The sequence below is a fragment of the Ahaetulla prasina genome, chromosome 1, assembly GCF_028640845.1.
Source record: "Ahaetulla prasina isolate Xishuangbanna chromosome 1, ASM2864084v1, whole genome shotgun sequence".
NCBI lineage: Eukaryota > Metazoa > Chordata > Lepidosauria > Squamata > Colubridae > Ahaetulla > Ahaetulla prasina.
The window spans coordinates 24,294,784-24,313,550 of record NC_080539.1 but is presented as its reverse complement, the minus strand read 5'-3'; the positions used below and the strand labels follow the sequence as shown (position 1 = coordinate 24,313,550).

The following is an 18,767-nucleotide window of genomic DNA, read 5'->3' as shown; positions in this document are numbered from 1 at the left end:
TATCGCCCGCGCACAAGTTTAGTTCACGTTACATAAGTAAAACTAAATGGCGCTATAGTGCGACCGCAAACAAAAGAGCCTCATTCCAGAATAGCTTGCGCAAACTACCCAGCTGTAACAAACAAACGGAGCTTGTAGCCGGTGCCCCCCCAACCCAATCCACGATGCGCGAGAGGCATGCGCAGATGATATACTTTATAAATCACCATTACTGTGGAACCAGTGGGCGGTTAGAAAATTTTACTACTAACAGAGATATAAAAGTGGGCGGTAGGTATAAAAAGGTTGACTACCCCTGCTGTAGTCCCTATTTGCATAGAGTCACAACTGGATAGAGCTGAGCGTTTACTGGTTGGATACCCTTCCTGACACCTAGGCAGAGTTTATAACAGATATTTTTTCTTTGCATCCTAGGAGGGAAACATTTGCCGCTGCCTAGAATTGAACCCTCAACCATCCAAATGTGAGGCAAGTGTCTTTACCACTAGGCCACCACACCATTTTTAAGCATTTGCTACTATAACTCTATAAAACTTGAAGCTGGTAGCAGGGAAAGGAAATAAAAGATTTAAGAAAGAAAGCAACCCAGAGGGAGTAGTGGAAGATGGCTTGAGTCCAGAAGGCAGCATTGGCATTTGAGGAATCTACCAGCTGGGTCAAAACTGCTGCATTGGTCATACTACAAAAGAAACTAAGCCCATACAAGGGAAACCACTGAGCAGAATCCATCGTCAATGAAAGCTGGCCAGCTGCATGGTCTAAGCCAGCAACAGACTGCATAGGAAGGGATGGGATTTAGGGATTAGCTAGATATTAAATGGAGATGGAAGTCAACAACTAAAACCAGGAAGAGAAGAATAAGAATTACAGGCTTACTTTATGGCATCTGGGAATCCCGCTAAGTCCGGTATTTGGTGCACAGACTCAAAATAGCCATATTTTTCCAGAAACCTCTAAAATCAAATCAAAATAAATAATAATAGATAAGACACTAGGCTTTATATGGAAAACAAACAAACCCCTAGCATTCTTTTATTATTTCCTTGTAACAAAACCCACAACCTTTCTATGCAAAAGTTGTAAAATGTATGCAAAGTCTTTACATCAGGGAAGAAATCGAGCAGGTTTTGACAGGTTCTGGAGAACCAGTAGCGGAAATTTTGAGCAGGTCAGAGAACCAGTAGCGGAAATTTTGTGTACTTCGGAGAACCGGCAAATACCACCTCTGGCTGGCCCCAGAGTGGGGTGGGAATGGAGATTTTGCAATATCCTTCCCCCAGGAGTGGGGAGGGAATGGGGATTTTGCAGTATTCTCCCCCTGCCACGTCCACTAAGCCACGCCCACCAAGCCACGCCACGTCCACCAAGCCATGCCCACAGAACCGGTAGTAAAAAAATTTGGATTTCACCACTGCTTTACATACTTCAGATTCTGTATATTCTTGGTCCATTTTAGAAATTATAGTTAGCTGCCTCTTTTAAATACTGGGCCCAACTCAAAGAATATCCATTTGTAGCTGCATGCCTCCCACTTCAAACACTGTTTGTGCCTGCCAAGAAGCCAGTTTCAATTCTGAGTTGCAAGATTTGTCTTGCAGTTATTGCATCTGCCAGAGAAACTTCTTCATTCTAAAGTCTTTGTCTCTATCAGCTCTGTTTTTCCCACCATTCCCTTTCCTTATCAGTTTTTAATTTCTAAAACAAATCCATTCCAGACTGAGCAGAGCAAAAGGGAGACAACTTTCTTTTCCAGCCCTGTTATTTCTCTAAAGACCAGATAATCAACAGAGATACCCACACAACAGAAGACTTGATAATGCAATAGCTGGGACATGAACCGTGACTACATTTTTCTTGGAAAAAATAAAGGATAAGCCTGAAAAAAAGAGGAAATCTGAAAGAGATTAATAAGGAGGGGAAAAAAACCCTAATTGTTTATGTTTATGCTTTAGCGCAGCAGAAAGTGTCAAATTACAGCTAATTCTCCCCATATAGACTTTCCTTTAATTCTCTTGGGTGGAATGAAGGTGAATTTTTACTGTTGCAGAAATGGAAAGTTTGGGAAGGAAGAGACATTTGTTCCGTATTTTTTCAGAGGGTGGTGTTGGTTTTTTTTAGAAACAAAAGGAAAACGATAAAAACCACCATCAAATACTTCTTAAAGATCTGAAAACAATAAGGTATGTGTGGAGGGATGCTATTTTCATCAATCCTGAAATGGGAAGACAAATTAGTGTTACTGACACTTTATTCCTATCAGTTTTAAAGTGAAATTGACAAGGCTTTTTACCACTTTGTCTATATCCCTGGACAATGGGAGGAGATCAGAGGCAAATAACCTACACACAATTATGTTTCATTTCCACTTTTTGTTTTCTTTTCTGGCATGTTACAAGAGACAAAGTGGGTGGTTTACTGGCGGATGGATGGATGGATGGATGGATGGATGGATGGGACAGTTGGATCATACAAGGTCAGACAACTGATAGGCTTGTACAGTATGTCAAAGGTTGTGTTTGTGTATGGAGTTGTGGGTGGATGGGTATGTGTGCTTTTGAGTTAATGCTGACCCTGGGGATCACCCATATTGTTGTGCAACAACAAATGTATAAACCAGAGGCGTTCTGTAACCTTTACCATGTGAAAACAATACCTTCTGCCAGGAAAACTGGTTATAGATATTTATCAGCATTTCAGGAAATTGCTGTGACAAGATCGCCATGGATACAATTGTAATGATGTTGAGAAATGCCCTCATAACAATGGGTGACCACTAGCAGATTTGCATCATTATGGGAAACTATAAACAGTGCAAGGAAGCCATTTTCCTGACCGGTAATTAGCAGGCTTCCATAGCTTCAGTTGTAGAAAATCAAAGTATTGTTTTTTTGGAATCATGCATACATACACAAGAGACAATGTAAGGTAATAGTTAAAGTATTGCTGACAGAGAGACTCCGATTCCAATCCTCCCTTAGACACAGAAGTTGACTGGGTGACTTCGGGCCTTGGATTGAATAGTCAAAAAAGACCTATTATGCCAAATGCATGAATGCTTACTACTAGTTTAGTAAGATCTTTCCATAAAGAAGGTCCTCGCCCTGCAATGGATTTGGCTGACGATTATTTTTTTATATATTTGTGCATGTGTGTGGATAATGTGCAGGGGTGGGCTGCTGGGGGTTTGCAAGGGTTCAGAAGACCTCTAGGTAAGATTCTGTGCAGTTCAGAGACCCCCCCAAATCCCACTCCTGGCTAGCCCCACCCACCCCACCCTCCCAGGAATCCCCCATGTGGCCTGTTTTGGATGCAGGTAAGTGCAGGGCACGCGCGGAGGCTTAGGGAGGGTGAAAAACAGGCCTACCAGAAGTTTGGCAAGTTTCTAGCCTCCAGAGGGCCTCTAGAGCCTAGGAAGGCTGATTTCACCCTCCCGGAGGCTCGAGAAAAGCCTCTGGAGCCTGGGGAGGGCAAAAACGCCCCTCCCACTGTGGTCCAGGAGGCTGATTAGGCCATGCCAGAGGTGGGTTTCAGCAGGTTCTGCGTTGGTTCCGTCCCAGGCGCCTGATGGACCCGGAGAGGTTCCAGACGGAGCTTGGGCCGTTTCCTGAGGATCTTGCCCACGGCACGACTGAAGAACTAGTTGCGGCCTGGGAACGGGCCGCGGCTGGGGCTTTGGACCGTGTCGTGCCTTTGCGGCCTCTGACCCGGCGTAGATCTCACTTGGCTCCATGGTTCTCTGAGGAGCTGAGGGAGATGAAACGCCGGAGAAGACGCCTAGAGAGCACCTGGAGGTCTAGCCGTTCCGAGGCTGATCGGACACTAGTGAGGTCTTTTACTAAGACCTATCTAGTGGCAATGAGGGAGACGGTTGCCCACGCTTCTCCCTCATTGCATCGGCAGATAACCGCCCAGCCGCCCTGTTCGGTGACCCGTTCCTCCTTCGCCAGGAGGCGGGATGACCCCTGCAGGGACGGGCTGAGGAGTTTAACGGTTATCTATACGATAAAATCGTTCAACCGGGATAGTTTAGACCAAAATTGCAATGGTCCAGATGGGATGGAGGAGGCACGTCTTGTTGAGGTAGTTTGGGATGAGTTTGAGTCTGTGGCTCTCGAGGGCGTGGACAGGTTGCTGGGAAGGTTACATGCGACCACATGTTTACTGGACCCGTGTCCTTCCTGGCTGGTGCTGGCTACTCAGGAAGTGACACGAGGCTGGCTCAGGGAATTATAAATGCTTCGTTGATGGAAGGGTTTTCCTGCCGCCTTGAAAGAGGCGGTGGTGAGACCCTCCTCAAGAAGCCTTCCTGGACCCAGCTATTTTGGGTAACTATCGTCCAGTCTCCAACCTTCGCTTTGTGGCGAAGGTTGTAGAAAATGTGGTTGCGTGGCAGCTTCCCAGTACCTGGATGAAGCTGTCTATCTAGACCCGTTCAGTCCGGCTTCCGGTCCGGCCACAGCACGGAGACAGCTTTGGTCGCGTTGGTGGATGACCTCTGGAGGGCCAGGGACAGGGGGTGTTCCTCTGCCTTGGTCCTATTAGATCTCTCAGCGGCTTTCGATACCATCGATCATGGTATCCTGCTGCGCGGTTGGAGGGATTGGGAGTGGGAGGCACCGTTTATCGGTGGTTCTCCTCCTATCTCTCCGACGATGCAGACGGTGTTGACAGGGGCAGAGGTCGACCGCGAGGCGCCTCACTTGTGGGGTGCCTCAGGGTCGATTCTATCGCCTCCTGTTCAACATCTATATGAAGCCGCTGGGCGAGGTCATCAGTGGTTTTGGGGTGAGTTATCATCTGTCGCTGACGATCGCGGCTGTACTTTTCCACCCGGACCACCCCAGCGAAGCTGTCGAGTGCTGTCCCGGTGTTTGGAAGCCGTACGGGTCTGGATGGGGAGAAACAGACTCAAGCTCAATCCCTCCAAGACGGAGTGGCTGTGGATGCCGGCACCCCGGTTCAGTCAGCTGCAACTGCAGCTGGCTGTGGGGGGCGAGTTATTGGCCCCAACGGAGAGGGTGCGCAACTTGGGAGTCCTCTTGGATGGGCGGCTGTCGTTTGGCGATCATTTGGCGGCCGTCTCCAAGAGGGGCTTCCACCAAGTTAGTGCGCCAGTTGCGCCTTCCTTGACCGGGATGCCTTATGCACGGTCACTCATGCCCTCGTAACTTCCCGCCTGGATTATTGCAATGCTCTCTACATGGGGCTGCCCTTGAAGTGCACCCGGAGGCTGCAGTTAGTCCAGAATGCAGCTGCGCGGGTAATAGTGGGAGCAACTCGTTGCTCCCATGTAACACCACTCCTGCGCAGTCTGCACTGGCTTCCTGTGGTCTTCCGGGTGCGCTTTAAGATTTTGGTCACCACCTTTAAAGCGCTCCATGGCTTAGGACCCGGGTACTTACGGGACCGCCTGCTGTTACCGTTTGCCTCCCACCGACCCGTACGCTCTCACAGAGAGGGCCTTCTCAGGTGCCGGCCGCCAAACAATGTCGGCTGGCGGCCCCAGGAGTAGGGCCTTCTCTGTGGGAGCTCCCACGCCTGGAATGAGCTTCCCCTGGTTTCGTCAAGTACCTGATCTTGGACCTTTCGCCGTGAGCTGGCACTTATTTATTCAAGCGGGACTGGCTTAAAATTTTATTGGGTTAAAATTTTATTGGGTTATTTATATTTTAATATTTTAATTTGTTTTAAATTTGGCCATTTTATAATATGCTTGTTTTAATTTCTTTTAATATTGATATTGTGATTTTTTACTTGGCTGTACACCGCCCTGAGTCCTTCGGGAGAAGGGCGGTATAGAAATTGAATAAAATAAATAAAAAATAAATAAACCAGTAGCGGAAATTTTGAGTAGTTCAGAGAACCAGTAGTAAAAATGCTGACTGGCCCGCCCCCATCCATTCTCTGCCTCCCAAGTCCCAGCTGATTGGGAGGAAAAGGCGATTTTGCAGTAACCTTCCCCTGGATTGGGGTGGGAATGGAGATTTTACAGTATCCTTCCCCTGCCACGCCCACCAAGCCACGCCCACAGAACCGGTAGTAAAAAAAATTGAAACCCACCACTGGGCCACGCCTACCATGGCCACATCCACTCAGCAACCAGGCAGAGAACCCCTTGGTAAAATTTTTGAAGCCCACCCCTGATAATATGTAATTATATAGACCTATGGTATTATATATTACTCTCTTATTTTTATCGCTTCCCTCACTTTCCCATAGTACAAAATTTCTGTTATTGTAAGATTTTGTAAAGTGCCTTGGAAGCAGAGGTGAAAGGCTATATGTGCATCTTGACAGAAATACAAATAACTGCATTATGTGCCGCAGTAGTGAGTTTAATTGGGGGCAGGAGGAAATTCAGCTGTTTAGACCCAGATTGAGCAACAGAAAGCGTCGAAGTCACAGTAGAAAGAATGTGCCGTTGTTCCTCTTCAGACAACCTATAAGGAATCACATTTAACAGAAGTCGGCAGAAGATTTCAAAGCAATCATGAAAGGAATTTAAATGTGTGATAGTTAGCCCGTACAAGGAGTGAAACTGATCCAATTTGAATTGGGGAGAATGTCTAATTTGGTTAAGTTTTGTAAGGCTAAGAAAGAGATAAAATGTGTTTATAAAAAATAAATATTGAGCTCCCTTCTCTGCACATCGGTTCCAAATTGGAACATCCATGACACTTGGCAGAGAAAACATAATGCTATAAACTGGCCAGATAACATCAGGATTAAAAGCTGCTTCATGAGTCAACTCAAATCAGGGCTCTCAACTCTCCTTCTTAACAGCTCTATTCTTGACTCCCGGAGCCAGTGGTGGGATTCAGCCAGTTCGCACCGATTTGGGAAAACCAGTTGTCAAGCAGTTCAGAGAACTGGTTGTTGGAAGAAATTTTATTTTGTTTTTTTTTTTCACTTTACAGGGCTAATCCTGTAAGGAAGGCAGGAAGGAAACATTCTGGTGTTGTTTCTAGCCTAATCTTTATTGCCCTGCTTACAGAAACTGCCTCTCTGGTTAACCATTATTACACTGTAACAGCTAAGGCGAAGCGCCCATCGACGTAATGTTGAGTTGGCCACGCCCATACGGTCACGTGACCACCGAGCCACGCTTACCCAGCTGGTCATTAGGGCAGAGAACCGGTTGTTAAATTATTTGAATCCCACCACTGCCCAGAGCCATAAGTAAATCTGGGTCTCTTTCCCCCACCTTAATTTCCACAAGGAGGAAATACCATTTTCTATAGGATATTCTGAAGCAGCAGGAAATAAAGGAGTGAGCATCATGGGAAAACACGCTGCAAAAACGTGCCCTAAACGGAAGAGATCTCTCTCCCGTTTGTTCTGTGCAACTGGGGAGGCAAAAAAAAAAGACACACAGATGCATACAACCCACTCGCCTCATTATTTTCTCTCCCGGCTTAAGACCAGAGGCTGCCCCCAGAAACCACAAATCAAGGCCTGTCAAGACTGACTGCTGCTTGGATGACAAGTAGCCCCACAAGGAACCAGAATTTTAGAGAGGGCGGGAGAGAAGCTCTTTGTTCCTACAAGGCAGCCGAGAAGCACAAATTAAATTGCATGTTCTTGTTAGGACATGAAGTAGTCATGCCAAAGAAACAGGCTGGGAAATGCATTTCTAAGTAGATGCTTTCTGCAAATTAAGGAGGGTTGCTCCAGGGATTTAAGAAGTGGGAAAGGGGGGATCAAGGGGTTGACAAATGACAAAACTGACATTGCACCGTTAGGATATAAGGTCCACTCCTTTTTCACCTGTGTCATAATAGCAATAGCCCTTAGACTTATATACCGCTTCATAGTGTTTTTACAGCCCTCTCTAAGCAGTTTTACAGAATCAGCCTATTGCCCCCAACAATCTGGGTCCTCATTTTCCCCCCTTGGAAGGATGGAAGGCTGTGTCAACGTTGAGCCTGGTGGGATTCAAACTGCCAAACTGCAGCCAGCCGACAGAAGTAGCCTGCAGTACTGCATTCTAACCACTGCGCCACCACAGCTCTTTGCAAGCATAAGTAACGTTGCAAGCATACAGAGAAGAAAGGAAGTCTGCAGTGCATTGGCAGGTTGCTAGTTTTGTCATTTCAACAAAAGCCTTTAAAAAGCCTGCAGATACTTGGACAGGATCTATCCCACTGGTAGATGAGCTGCTGCAGGTGGCAGATTGTCAAGTTCTTTGGCAACTGTCTCAAAGCCGAGGGCCACATTTTTTTCGAGCACAAGTTCCTCAGAGTTTCTTTTGGATGGAGCGGCAAGAATGACAGCAACTGACTTTACAGCCAGTACATCCCCATGTGTTTTTCTTGCAAACAGCTTTTCTACAGCAGGTGTCTTCGCTGGTAACAGGAAATCTGGCAGCTGGTTGTTTATATAATGGTCTCCTAAACCCTTATCAGTCTGGGAACCAACTACAGCAGTGCTGTCAAACTCCCAGCCCACGGGCCGGATGAATTACGTGATGGCCACACCCATGCCCGGTTTAGCAAAGGAGAGGGGGAAAGTCTCGATACATCATGTGACGGCGCCGTGACAAAATGAGTTTGACACCCCTGAACTACAGTGTGACACTGATGCTGAACAGAGGAGAAGACTGGCAACGAGTGGGAACATGGAGCAGTTTGTGTAACAGAACCTCTCTTGCATCCCCTAAATCAGCGGTTCTCAACCTGTGGGTCGCGACCCCGTTGGGGGTCGAATGACGATTTGCCAGGGGTTGCCTAAGACCATCGGAAATATGGGAAGTATACTTGCGAGTTGAAGAATTGCGCTCGAATGGTTGACTCCACAAGCCAACTGCAGGCTCTTCAAATCGCTAGCCGAATTTGGCTTCAGGCATGATGAATTAAAAAAGAGAGAAATCTTTGCTCTGATGTCTCCCTCTCAAGCCAGCTGCAATCACTCCCAATCGCTAGCCTAATCTGGCTTCAGGCGCGATAAACTTAATAGGGGAGGAGTCTCCGCCTCCGTCCTCAAGGCAGTCGCAAGCAATTCAGATCGCTAGCCAATACGGCTTCAGGCGCGATAAATTCAAAACGAAAATAATTTTACGGTTGGGGTCGCCACATTGTGGGGAATTGTATTAAAGGGGTCGCAGCACTATAAAGGTTGAGAACCACTGCCCTAAATGCAGGGGTGAAATTCACTTACCTTTCTCTACCGGCTCACAAATGTGAGCATGCACACCTCCTCCATGCATGCACAGAGCCTTCTGCGCATGTGCAGAGGGTCAAAAACAGGACATGATGACATCTGGGTGGATGGGTGGAGCCTCCCGCCACCAGAGCTACCGGATCAAGTGATTTGGATAGATCCGGCTGAATTTCACCACTGCCTAAACGGTCCTATTTTCACTGGTTGTCCAGCTTCTTTTCTAGCTGAATCCTATTTGCTAGTCCATGCAATGACTTTCATAGCTACTGACTGGTCTAGCCAGACAAATATGGCAAGTGATTTCAGCACTGAGGCTTAACCTCATAATCCAGATGCTTATACTTTCTGCCCAATGAATGCCTTCATTTCAATCAGGATTTAGCCACAAAGCCCTTTCTCGGGTTCAGAATTCACGTACAGGTAGTGTAGAGCAGGGGTCTCCAACCTTGGTCCCTTTAAGACTTGTGGACTTCAACTCCCAGAGTTCCTCAGCCAGCTTTGCTGGCTGAGGGACTCTGGGAGTTGAAGTCCACAAGTCTTAAAGGGACCAAGGTTGGAGACCCCTGGTGTAGAGAGTAAGGAAGATTACCTCATAGGAGGCAAAAGGGCTGATTTTTAAAAAAAATTCAGGGCAGCCAAATAACATTCAGAATCAGCTCAGCTGGATGCCACCTAATTTATTGAACTATGTGGTGTGGGGAGGAAATATAGCACAATTAAGAGTTGCAAGATTTTGATATTAGAGCCGAACTCAATAAAGAAAGTTTTAGCCTTCCTGTGGAACTGATTTTATGGTCTGGGCTATCTACTGCAGCTGACACATATCTTTATTTATGAAGAACCAGACTTCTTTTGAGTACATGTTCCAACTGAATGAATCTTTCAACAGCGTATCTTGGGAGAATATCTCAGGAACCAGTTCCTGTTTACAAAATTGTATAAAGTATGTCACAGCTGTCCCCAACCTTTCTGGATTGGCGGACGGGAGTGGGGGGATGGTTCTGTGTGAGTGGCAAGCACGTGCACAAGTGTGCACAGCTCCATTTGCACAAGCTCCATTGTACAAATGGAGCTTCGGGCGTACGAGTACCACTGCTTGCCCACATGGAGCTTTGCACACACTTGCATGCCATTCATGCAAATGGACCTGCTAAATTTTCACTCACCTGCCACTTGCACAGCCCAGTTTTGACCGGGGCTGCAGTCTGATAGTGGGCTGCAGCCGGGGGTTGTGGACCTCCCAGTACAGGTAGTTCTCAACCAGTGGTGAGATTCAAATAATTTAACAACCGGTTCTCTGCCCTAATGACCAGCTGGGTAGGCATGGCTCGGTGGTCATGTGACTGTGTGGGTGTGGCCAACTCAACATCACTCATGTCAATGGGCGCTGCACCTTAGCTGTTACAATGTAATAAGGGTTAACCAGAGAGGAAGTTTCTGTAAGCAGGGTGATAAAGATTAGGCTAGAAATAACATCAGAATGTTTCCTTTCTGCCTTCCTTACAGGATTAGCCCTGTAAAGTGGGAGGGGGGAGATTTCTTCCAACAACCAGTTCTCTGAACTGTTTAGAAAGTTAACAACCAGTTCTCCCAAATAGGTGCTAACTGGCTGAATCCCACCACTGTTCTCAACCTACAACCACAATTGGGATTGGAAATTTATTGCTAAGTAAAGCAATTGTTATGTGGAGTCACTTCCATTTTTATGACCTTTTTTTGCTGCAGTCATTAAGCAAATCTCACAGTCATTAAGCAAACCCAGATTCCTCCATTGGCTTTGCTTGTTGGGGATCAACTGGGAAGGTCACAAATGATGATCAGGGACCCCAGGACACTGTAACCATTGGAAACATGTATGCTAGTTGCCAAGTGCCCCAATTTTTATCACGTCACCATGGGGATACTGTGATGGCCATAAGTGCAAATACCCAGTTAATAGAAGCAATCATTCAATCTTGGTTTCACATTATAACAGCTGCTTAACTAAAAGACTTGGTTCACTCCATGGGAAGACATTGTAAGGCCATATTATTAACTGACGTGATAATTTTTGTATCTCTCATTTTTCCCACGTGTTTCACTTTTCTTTTTTATACTGTAACTCAGTGGTTCCCAACCAGTGTGCCGCGGCACTAAGGGGTGCCGTGAGATCTTTTGAGGGTGCCGGGAACTTTTGAGCTACGGAGATTTTAAATATCTATTTCCTTATAAGGGTGCCGGGAACTTTTGAAAGGCTTTCCAAGGGTGCCTCAAACAAGAAAAGGTTGTGCCTCAAACAAGAAAAGGTTGGGAACCACTGCTGTAACTGCTATTCTAATAGCAAATCCTTCATAAAAGTTACTGCATTACATTCCTGATTAAATAATCTTTCCATTGTTATATAATTTTGTGGTACTACTCAAAAAAAATGGTGTTATTAGCTAGTTTTGGAAAATACACTTTTCCCAAAAGGTTTCCACAATTTTGGCCACTATTGTAGGTGTCCTGAGACATCTTAAAAGGGTATACTTTTATTGAAGTTCCATGATAGAACATAGACATGGGGGGAAATACTTGGAATGATACAGCAACAACATGAAACAAATAGAATCCGCGTCAGTGGAAGCCAATATTAAGTCAGCTTTCTCTAAATTGGCGCTCTCCAAATGTGTTCTATTACAATGCCCATCATTCTCAGCCAGCAATGCTTTCTTTCTTTCTTTCTTTTGTTTTTTATTTGTATCCCACCTTTATTATTTTTACAAATAGGTAAAGGTAAAGGTTCCCCTCGCACATACATGCTAGTCATTGCCGACTCTAGGGGGCGGTGCTCATCTCCGTTTCAAAGCCGAAGAGCCAGCGCTGTCCGAAGACGTCTCTGTGGTCATGTGGCCGGCATGACTCAACACCAAAGGCGCACGAACGCTGTTACCTTCCCACCAAAGGTGGCCCCTATTTTTTCTACTTGCATTTTTACGTGCTTTCGAAACTGCTAGGTTGGTAGAAGCTGGGACAAGTAACAGGAGCTCACCCTGTTACACGGCAGCACTAGGGATTTGAACCGCTGAGCTGCTGACCTTTTGATCGACAAGCTCAATGTCCTAGCCCCTGAGCCACCACGTTTATAAATAGCTGAGGTGTAAATGGCGAGGGTTGAACAGCCAACTGCAACTTCTCCCCTGGAAGAGTGCTGAGATTACAACGCACGTGTGGCCCATAAAAAACGGAACGGGGCTTAAGTTACATGGTTGTGGCTGCCTTCTTCATTTTTTTGACACCCCCCTTTCCAGGGATGCCTCTTTGCAGTTCTGGCTTTGACCACAGTAGAAGGGGGCGCCTTTGACTCAGCATTGACTCCTGGCAATTGGCCGGACAAGTCCCAGCAGTTTTCTCTGCAAGGTTTTTGGGAAATGGTTTGCCATTTTCTTCTTCCAGGGCTGAGAGTGATTGGTTCAAGATCACCTCGTTGTGTCTAAGATGGGACGAGAACTCGCAGTCTCCCACTTTCTTGCCTGGAGCCTGGTTAATCAAACTGGCTTGCAGCATGGGTATCGGTTTAAATGGCTTTAAAAGGAAGGAGTGACAAAGGACAGTCCTACTAACAGTCAGAGCTGAAGAAGCTTCTTGGATGTGAAGCGAAATGTCTTCAAAGAAAAAACAGAAAGTCCAGTTGCCTCTTGAAAAAAGGCACCTTTGGGATAACCATGACCTGGATGACTGAGAATCTCTATGGACATTCAATTCTACTAACAGTTACTACGGTGCTGGAGAAGACTCCTGCAAGTCCCTTGGACTGCAAGGTGATCAAATCGGTCAGTCCTAGAGGAGATCAACCCTGACTGCTCTTTAGAAGGCCAGGTCCTGAAGATGAAACTGAAATACTTTGGCCACCTAATGAGAAGGAAGGACTCACTGGAGAAGAGCCTAATGCTGGGAAAGATTGAGGGCAAAAGAAGAAGGGGACGACAGAGAACGAGGTGGCTGGATGGAGTCACTGAAGCAGTAGGCATGAGCTTAAATGGACTCCAGAGGATGGTAGAGGACAGGAAGGCCCGGAGGAACTTTGTCCATGGGGTCACGATGGGTCGGACACAACACAATAAAAAAAACCCAAAAAAACCCACAACCCAGTTATTAAGGTAGACCGTTAACAGAGCCTCTCTACACAAAGGAAGCCTTGTCAGAGATCAGGAACACAGGAGTCAGTCTGGGGCTCTCCAACTAGCTTAATTTCCATATTCTCTAGGAAGAAATTTTAGACCCACACATCAGGAAAACTTCAGCATAATACGAATGGCATTGTCTTTAGAACAGGGGTTTCCAACCTTGGCAACTTTAAGCCTGGCAGACTTCAACTCCCAGAATTCCCCAGCCAGCTTCTGGGAGTTGAAGTCCACCAGGCTTAAGGTTGGAGACCCCTGGTTTAGAACCACAGCCTCGTTCAAGTCGTTTCTAAGCCTCTTTCACTTTTTATGATGAAAGTTACCTCTTAATCTAGTCCCCTTCTTAAGGGACGGTTGGCCGAGATCTACTGCGAATCGTGTCTCTGGGCATGTACAGAGCTCTCTCTCTCTCTCTCTCTCTCCCTCCCTTCCCGGCTGACTATAAGCCCTGCTCGGTGCCGAACTCCGGCATCCCTGCCGCCTGCCTCACCTGGGCCGCTCCGGGTTGGCTTCTCTCTCCGGCGCTGCTGCTCGTCTGGGCGGGCAGGAGCCAGAGCAGCGCCGCGATCAGGGCAGCAACAGCCGCGGCGGCCATCGCCTCCCGTCCCGCCGAAGGAGAACGATCGATGGAGCCGGGCAGCTTAGCCACGCTCAGTCCCCTTCGGTCTCTCCTCCCATCCGGCAGGGCTGACTGAGCACGCCCCGGTCGCCGGGCAGGGCGCCGGTTGAAAAGCCCTCCCGGGCTCAATCGAGAAGGTAGCTTCGCCTCGCCCCGCCGCGTAACTCGGCCGCGCCTCCTGGGGCTTCGGGGTGGGCAGAAGCCCAACCGGGGAAGGCAAAGAACTAAAGTACAGCCTGGGGGAGCGGGGTGGGGGGGAGAATTTTCTCGCCCGGAACCTCCTGAGCTCCTCTGAACATGGGAATCGGTGGATCCGTTTCCCGAAGGTCCCGATCCCTGCTTTTCTTGGGGGGAAACTTGCACGCCAGCACTTGCGGTGGTCCCCGCTGCTTCTGAACAGAAGGATCCCCCTGCCTAATACTTCCTATGGGAGTCGGTGTTCTCCAACAGACAAGTAGAAATGCTACATGGAAATGGAAATTGCGAGGAAGGAAAGAAAGACGCGCCTGGGGGATTAGTAACTAGAGCAGGTCGACTGGTTGCATCCGGCAAAGTTAACTAATGGGTTGTAAACAGCAGTCAGAAAAGTAAAGCTCGGTTGCCCCGTTTCACGTGCCAGAGGGGAAAAAGAAACCCCGATCCATTGATTCCCCGATCAAGCTGGGCGATGACGTCATTCGCCGCTCTTTTTTCCCAACAAAATCCCAGGGAGATTTTATTTATTATTTATTTATTTTGTCAAACACAATAGAATAGAATAGAATAGAATAGAATTTTTTATTGGCCAAGAGTGATTGGACACACAAGGAATTTGTCTTGGTGCATATGCTCTCAGTGTACATAAAAGAAAAGATACGTTCATCAAGGCACAACATTTACAACACAATTGATGGTCAATATATCAATATAAATCATAAGGATTGCCAGCAACAAAGTTACAGTCATACAGTCATAAGTGGAAAGAGATTGGTGATGGGAACGATGAGAAGATTAATAGTAGTGCAGATTTAGTAAATAGTTTGACAGTGTTGAGGGAATTATTTGTTTAGCAGAGTGATGGCCTTCGGGTGGGAAAAACTGTTCTTGTGTCTAGTTGTTCTGTTGTGCAGTGCTCTATAGCGTCGTTTTGAGGGTAGGAGTTGAAACAGTATGTCCTGGATGTGAGGGATCCGTAAATATTTTCACAGCCCTCTTCCTGATTCGTGAAGTATACAGGTCCTCAAAGGAAGGCAGGTTGGTAGCAATTATTTTTTCTGCAGTTCTAATTATCCTCTGAAGTCTGTGTCTTTCTTGTTGGGTTGCAGAACCGAACCAGACAGTTATAGAGGTGCAAATGACAGACTCAATAATTCCTCTGTAGAACTGAATCGGCAGCTCCCTGGGCAGTTTGAGCTTTCTGAGTTGGCGCAGACACATAGACACGTGCTAAGCCAAAGGAAATAGAACTGGCATTTGTCCAATCTTTAATGACACTGATCAGCCCATGAAAATGCACGTCTGCTACTTCTCATGGTTTTGGTTAGTTGAGACTTTCTCAACAGTGGTTTTAGCAAGATAAAGAAAGTCTCAGCAAAGTCAGCTTTGGCACATTTTGGGCAGTTTGCTATAAAGGCCACCAAAGCCGCATCTTACCATGAGCTTGCTGACAATGTGCTAGCTAGGCAAACTAAGACCTCTAATTCAGAGACTGCAGTCTAAATTAGTACGGTATGTTGGAGGCAGATATTTCAGATTTGTCATTTATTGCACTGTTTTAAGATAAAGGCGCAAATGCAAGGATGGAAGAGGCATCAGCTCTTTCCTTTTGTGAAATCTTTTTTTTTCTTTTCAAAATATCTTTATTCAATTTCAAAATCAAACATTAAAGTACAAATTAAAATAAAAGGCACAGGACAGATTTTAAAAATGACAAAAATATATCAAACAAATTTATAACAAAAATGACCTCCAACTTTTTTTTTACTACAGAGATAATAACATTATCAAAAAAAAAACCCTCTTAATTTTAAGGGAATAATTACCAATCTTTAAAATACCTTAAAATACATTCAACATTCTGAAAAACTTCACATGAGATCTTGTTTCTCCCTTCAAGATTTGCTGATGGAAGAATATCAAAGCAAGGGAAGTTGAAAACTCTCCAATATTTTGGAAAACTGAGTTAAGACATTATGTTGCATATGAAATATATACAAAGTGACTAATTACACACTTAATGCTGCTTAATCTCTCTACCTACCCATTTCTTAGTCTCCATTCCAGGATGTATTTGGCATGGCCCTACCCTGTTCCCCAAATCCTGGGGGGAAAGTCCCATTGCACATTATCTTCTGCCCTACCTTATCTTTCCAGACTGCATGGAAGGAGTTCACCAATATCAGTGGGGCCAGGTCTCGTGGGAGGAAATTCTATTTAGCCAGACATTACATATTGTCACTCAGACTGGTAACAGACTTGGAGAGAATGCTGTATTAAGTACAACATGCCACTTGGTTTTCCTTAAAAACCTGGATTGGATAGACTCACCCAGGCAGGAATTGCACTCCATAAAGAAGTTCAGATAGACATATAGTTTGTCAACCATGACAACTTTAAGATATGTGGACTTCAACTCCTGGGACGGCTTCCAGAATGACTCACTGGGGAATTCATGGCTGGCTGAGGAATACTGGCTGGGGAATTCATAACTGGAGTATTCTGGGAGTTGAAGTCCACATAACTTAATGTTGTCAAGTTTGGGAAACACTAATGTAGACTTTTTTTTCTCTTGAAAACTTTCTGTTCCAAAGAAAGAATATTTTCTGTCTCCATCCAGTCTGGGAATTTCTAGCATAAATATTTTGTGTATATCGGTGGTGGGTTTCAATTTTTTTTACTACTGATTATGTGGGCGTGACTTGGTGGGCGTGGCAGGGGAAGGATACTGTAAAATCTCCATTCCCTCCCCAATCCAGGGGAAGGTTACTGCAAAATCCCCATTTCCTCTTGATCAGCTGGGACTCGGGAGGCAGAGAATAGATGGGGGCGGGACCAGTCAGAATTTTTACTACCAGTTCTCCAAACTACTCAAAATTTCCGCTACCGGTTCTCCAGAACTGGTCAGAATCTGCTGAAACCCACCTCTGGTGTCTCTTGCTTATTGTACTAAGTAAATTAGTTATTGTAGGTAAAACTTTTCAGGGAAATTTTCCTTTCCCTTCTTGAAAATGGTACGATTATGACCAAACCTCAGTCTTTGGTTATTCGGTCTGTATAAATAAATAATCAGGCCAGGACTGGCACCTACCATTCCTGATTGTTTTATATATATAATTTTACACGGGAGAAAACCCGAACAACCAAAGACCTACATACAAACACCCGTGAAAACCTCAGAAAACATATATATATATGTTTATATATATATATATATAAATTATTATTTATATATATATAAATAATTCTGGTTTGAAGATGTAGCACGACCACAAACACGAAGCCAAACAACAGCAATGCAGCTCACCAGCTCAAATCCCCCTGCAACTCAGACTAATCTGAGCACAACCAAGCCCCTACCCAAACAGGACACACCCCCAGCCAATCAGAGCACAAAAAAAACCCCATCCAATCAGAGCACAGTCAAGCTCCCACCCAATCAGTTCAAACCCCCACTAGCAGTTAAAAAGGAAGAAACAGCTGCAATCACACATTGCTCCCAGAAGCACGAAGCTGAAGCCTGAAGATGACGAATGAGACTTCGTCAAAACATCACCAAGACACTTCCAATTTTACACGGGAGAAAACCCGAATAACCAAAGACCTACATATATATATATATATATACACACACACACACATATACATACATACATACATACATACACTCCAGGGGAATCATGTCGATTTTATGGTTTCTTTCTTGGTTTTGGGCACTTTTGAGATCCACAGCTAGCTAGAGTGGGAAAGGATGTGTACAGCAGTAGGTTGGTTTGCAAAGTAACCGCCAGATGAGAAATCTTAAGTGCACACACAGCAGTGTGACCTTGTTTGAAATTGATTTGGACTTTGGCTGCACTAGCCAAAATATGCCCCTACTGACCATGAACTGTCCTGTCAGGAGAAAATTCTGCACATAGCAAAGTTGTGACAAAGGCTGGCAACCTAGTTTAAAGCCCTTTCTTATCAAAGAGTACAGGTAGTCTTCAACTTATGGCCACAATTGAGCCCAAAATTCCTATTGCTAAGTGATACATTTGTTAAGTGAATTTTATCCCATTTTATGACCTTCCTTGCCACAGTTGTTAAGGGAATCACTGCAGTTGTTAAATTAATAATATGGTTGTTAAGTGAATCTGCCGTCCCCATTCACTTTGCTTGTCAGGTCGTAAAAGATGATTTGCAGGACCATAGGGCACTGCGACCGTCATAAATATGAGTCAGTTGCCAAGTGTCAGAATTTTGATCAGATGACCATGGGGATGCTGTAATGGGCATAAATGTGAAAAACAGTCATAAGTCACATTTTTCAGTGCCATTGTAGATTTGAACGGTCACTAAACAAACGGTTGTCAGTTAAGGACTACCTGTATTATGTAGCAATCTTGATTGCTCAAAGCCTGTTGTTTTTGTTGTTAGTTGCGAAGTCGTGTCTGACCCATCGCGACCCCATGGACAACATTCCTCCAGGCCTTCCTGTCCTCTACCATCCTCTGGAATCAGTTTAAACTCATGCCTACTGCTTCAGTGACTCCATTAGCCACCTCGTCCCCTTCTTCTTTTGCCCTCAATCTTTCCCAGCATTAGGCTCTTCTCCAGTGAGTCCTTCTTTCTCATTAGGTGGCCAGAGCAGTAATCAGTATCAATGGGTC

The 18,767-nt window shown here is 45.6% G+C and overlaps 1 protein-coding gene across 1 annotated transcript in view; it reads right to left on the bottom strand.

The window, feature by feature from the left end:
* MMP28 (matrix metallopeptidase 28) overlaps nucleotides 1-14,362 on the bottom strand; it is a 45,877-nt gene extending 31,515 nt beyond the window's left edge. Inside the window, exons 1-2 of the mRNA XM_058164448.1 lie at nucleotides 13,792-14,362; nucleotides 877-953 (exon numbers count right to left, since the gene is read on the bottom strand). Coding sequence (XP_058020431.1) covers nucleotides 877-953; nucleotides 13,792-13,896 — 182 coding nt within the window. The 5' untranslated portion in view covers nucleotides 13,897-14,362. The remainder of the gene's footprint in view (nucleotides 1-876; nucleotides 954-13,791) is intronic.
* Between the last annotated feature and the right edge of the window lie 4,405 nt (nucleotides 14,363-18,767).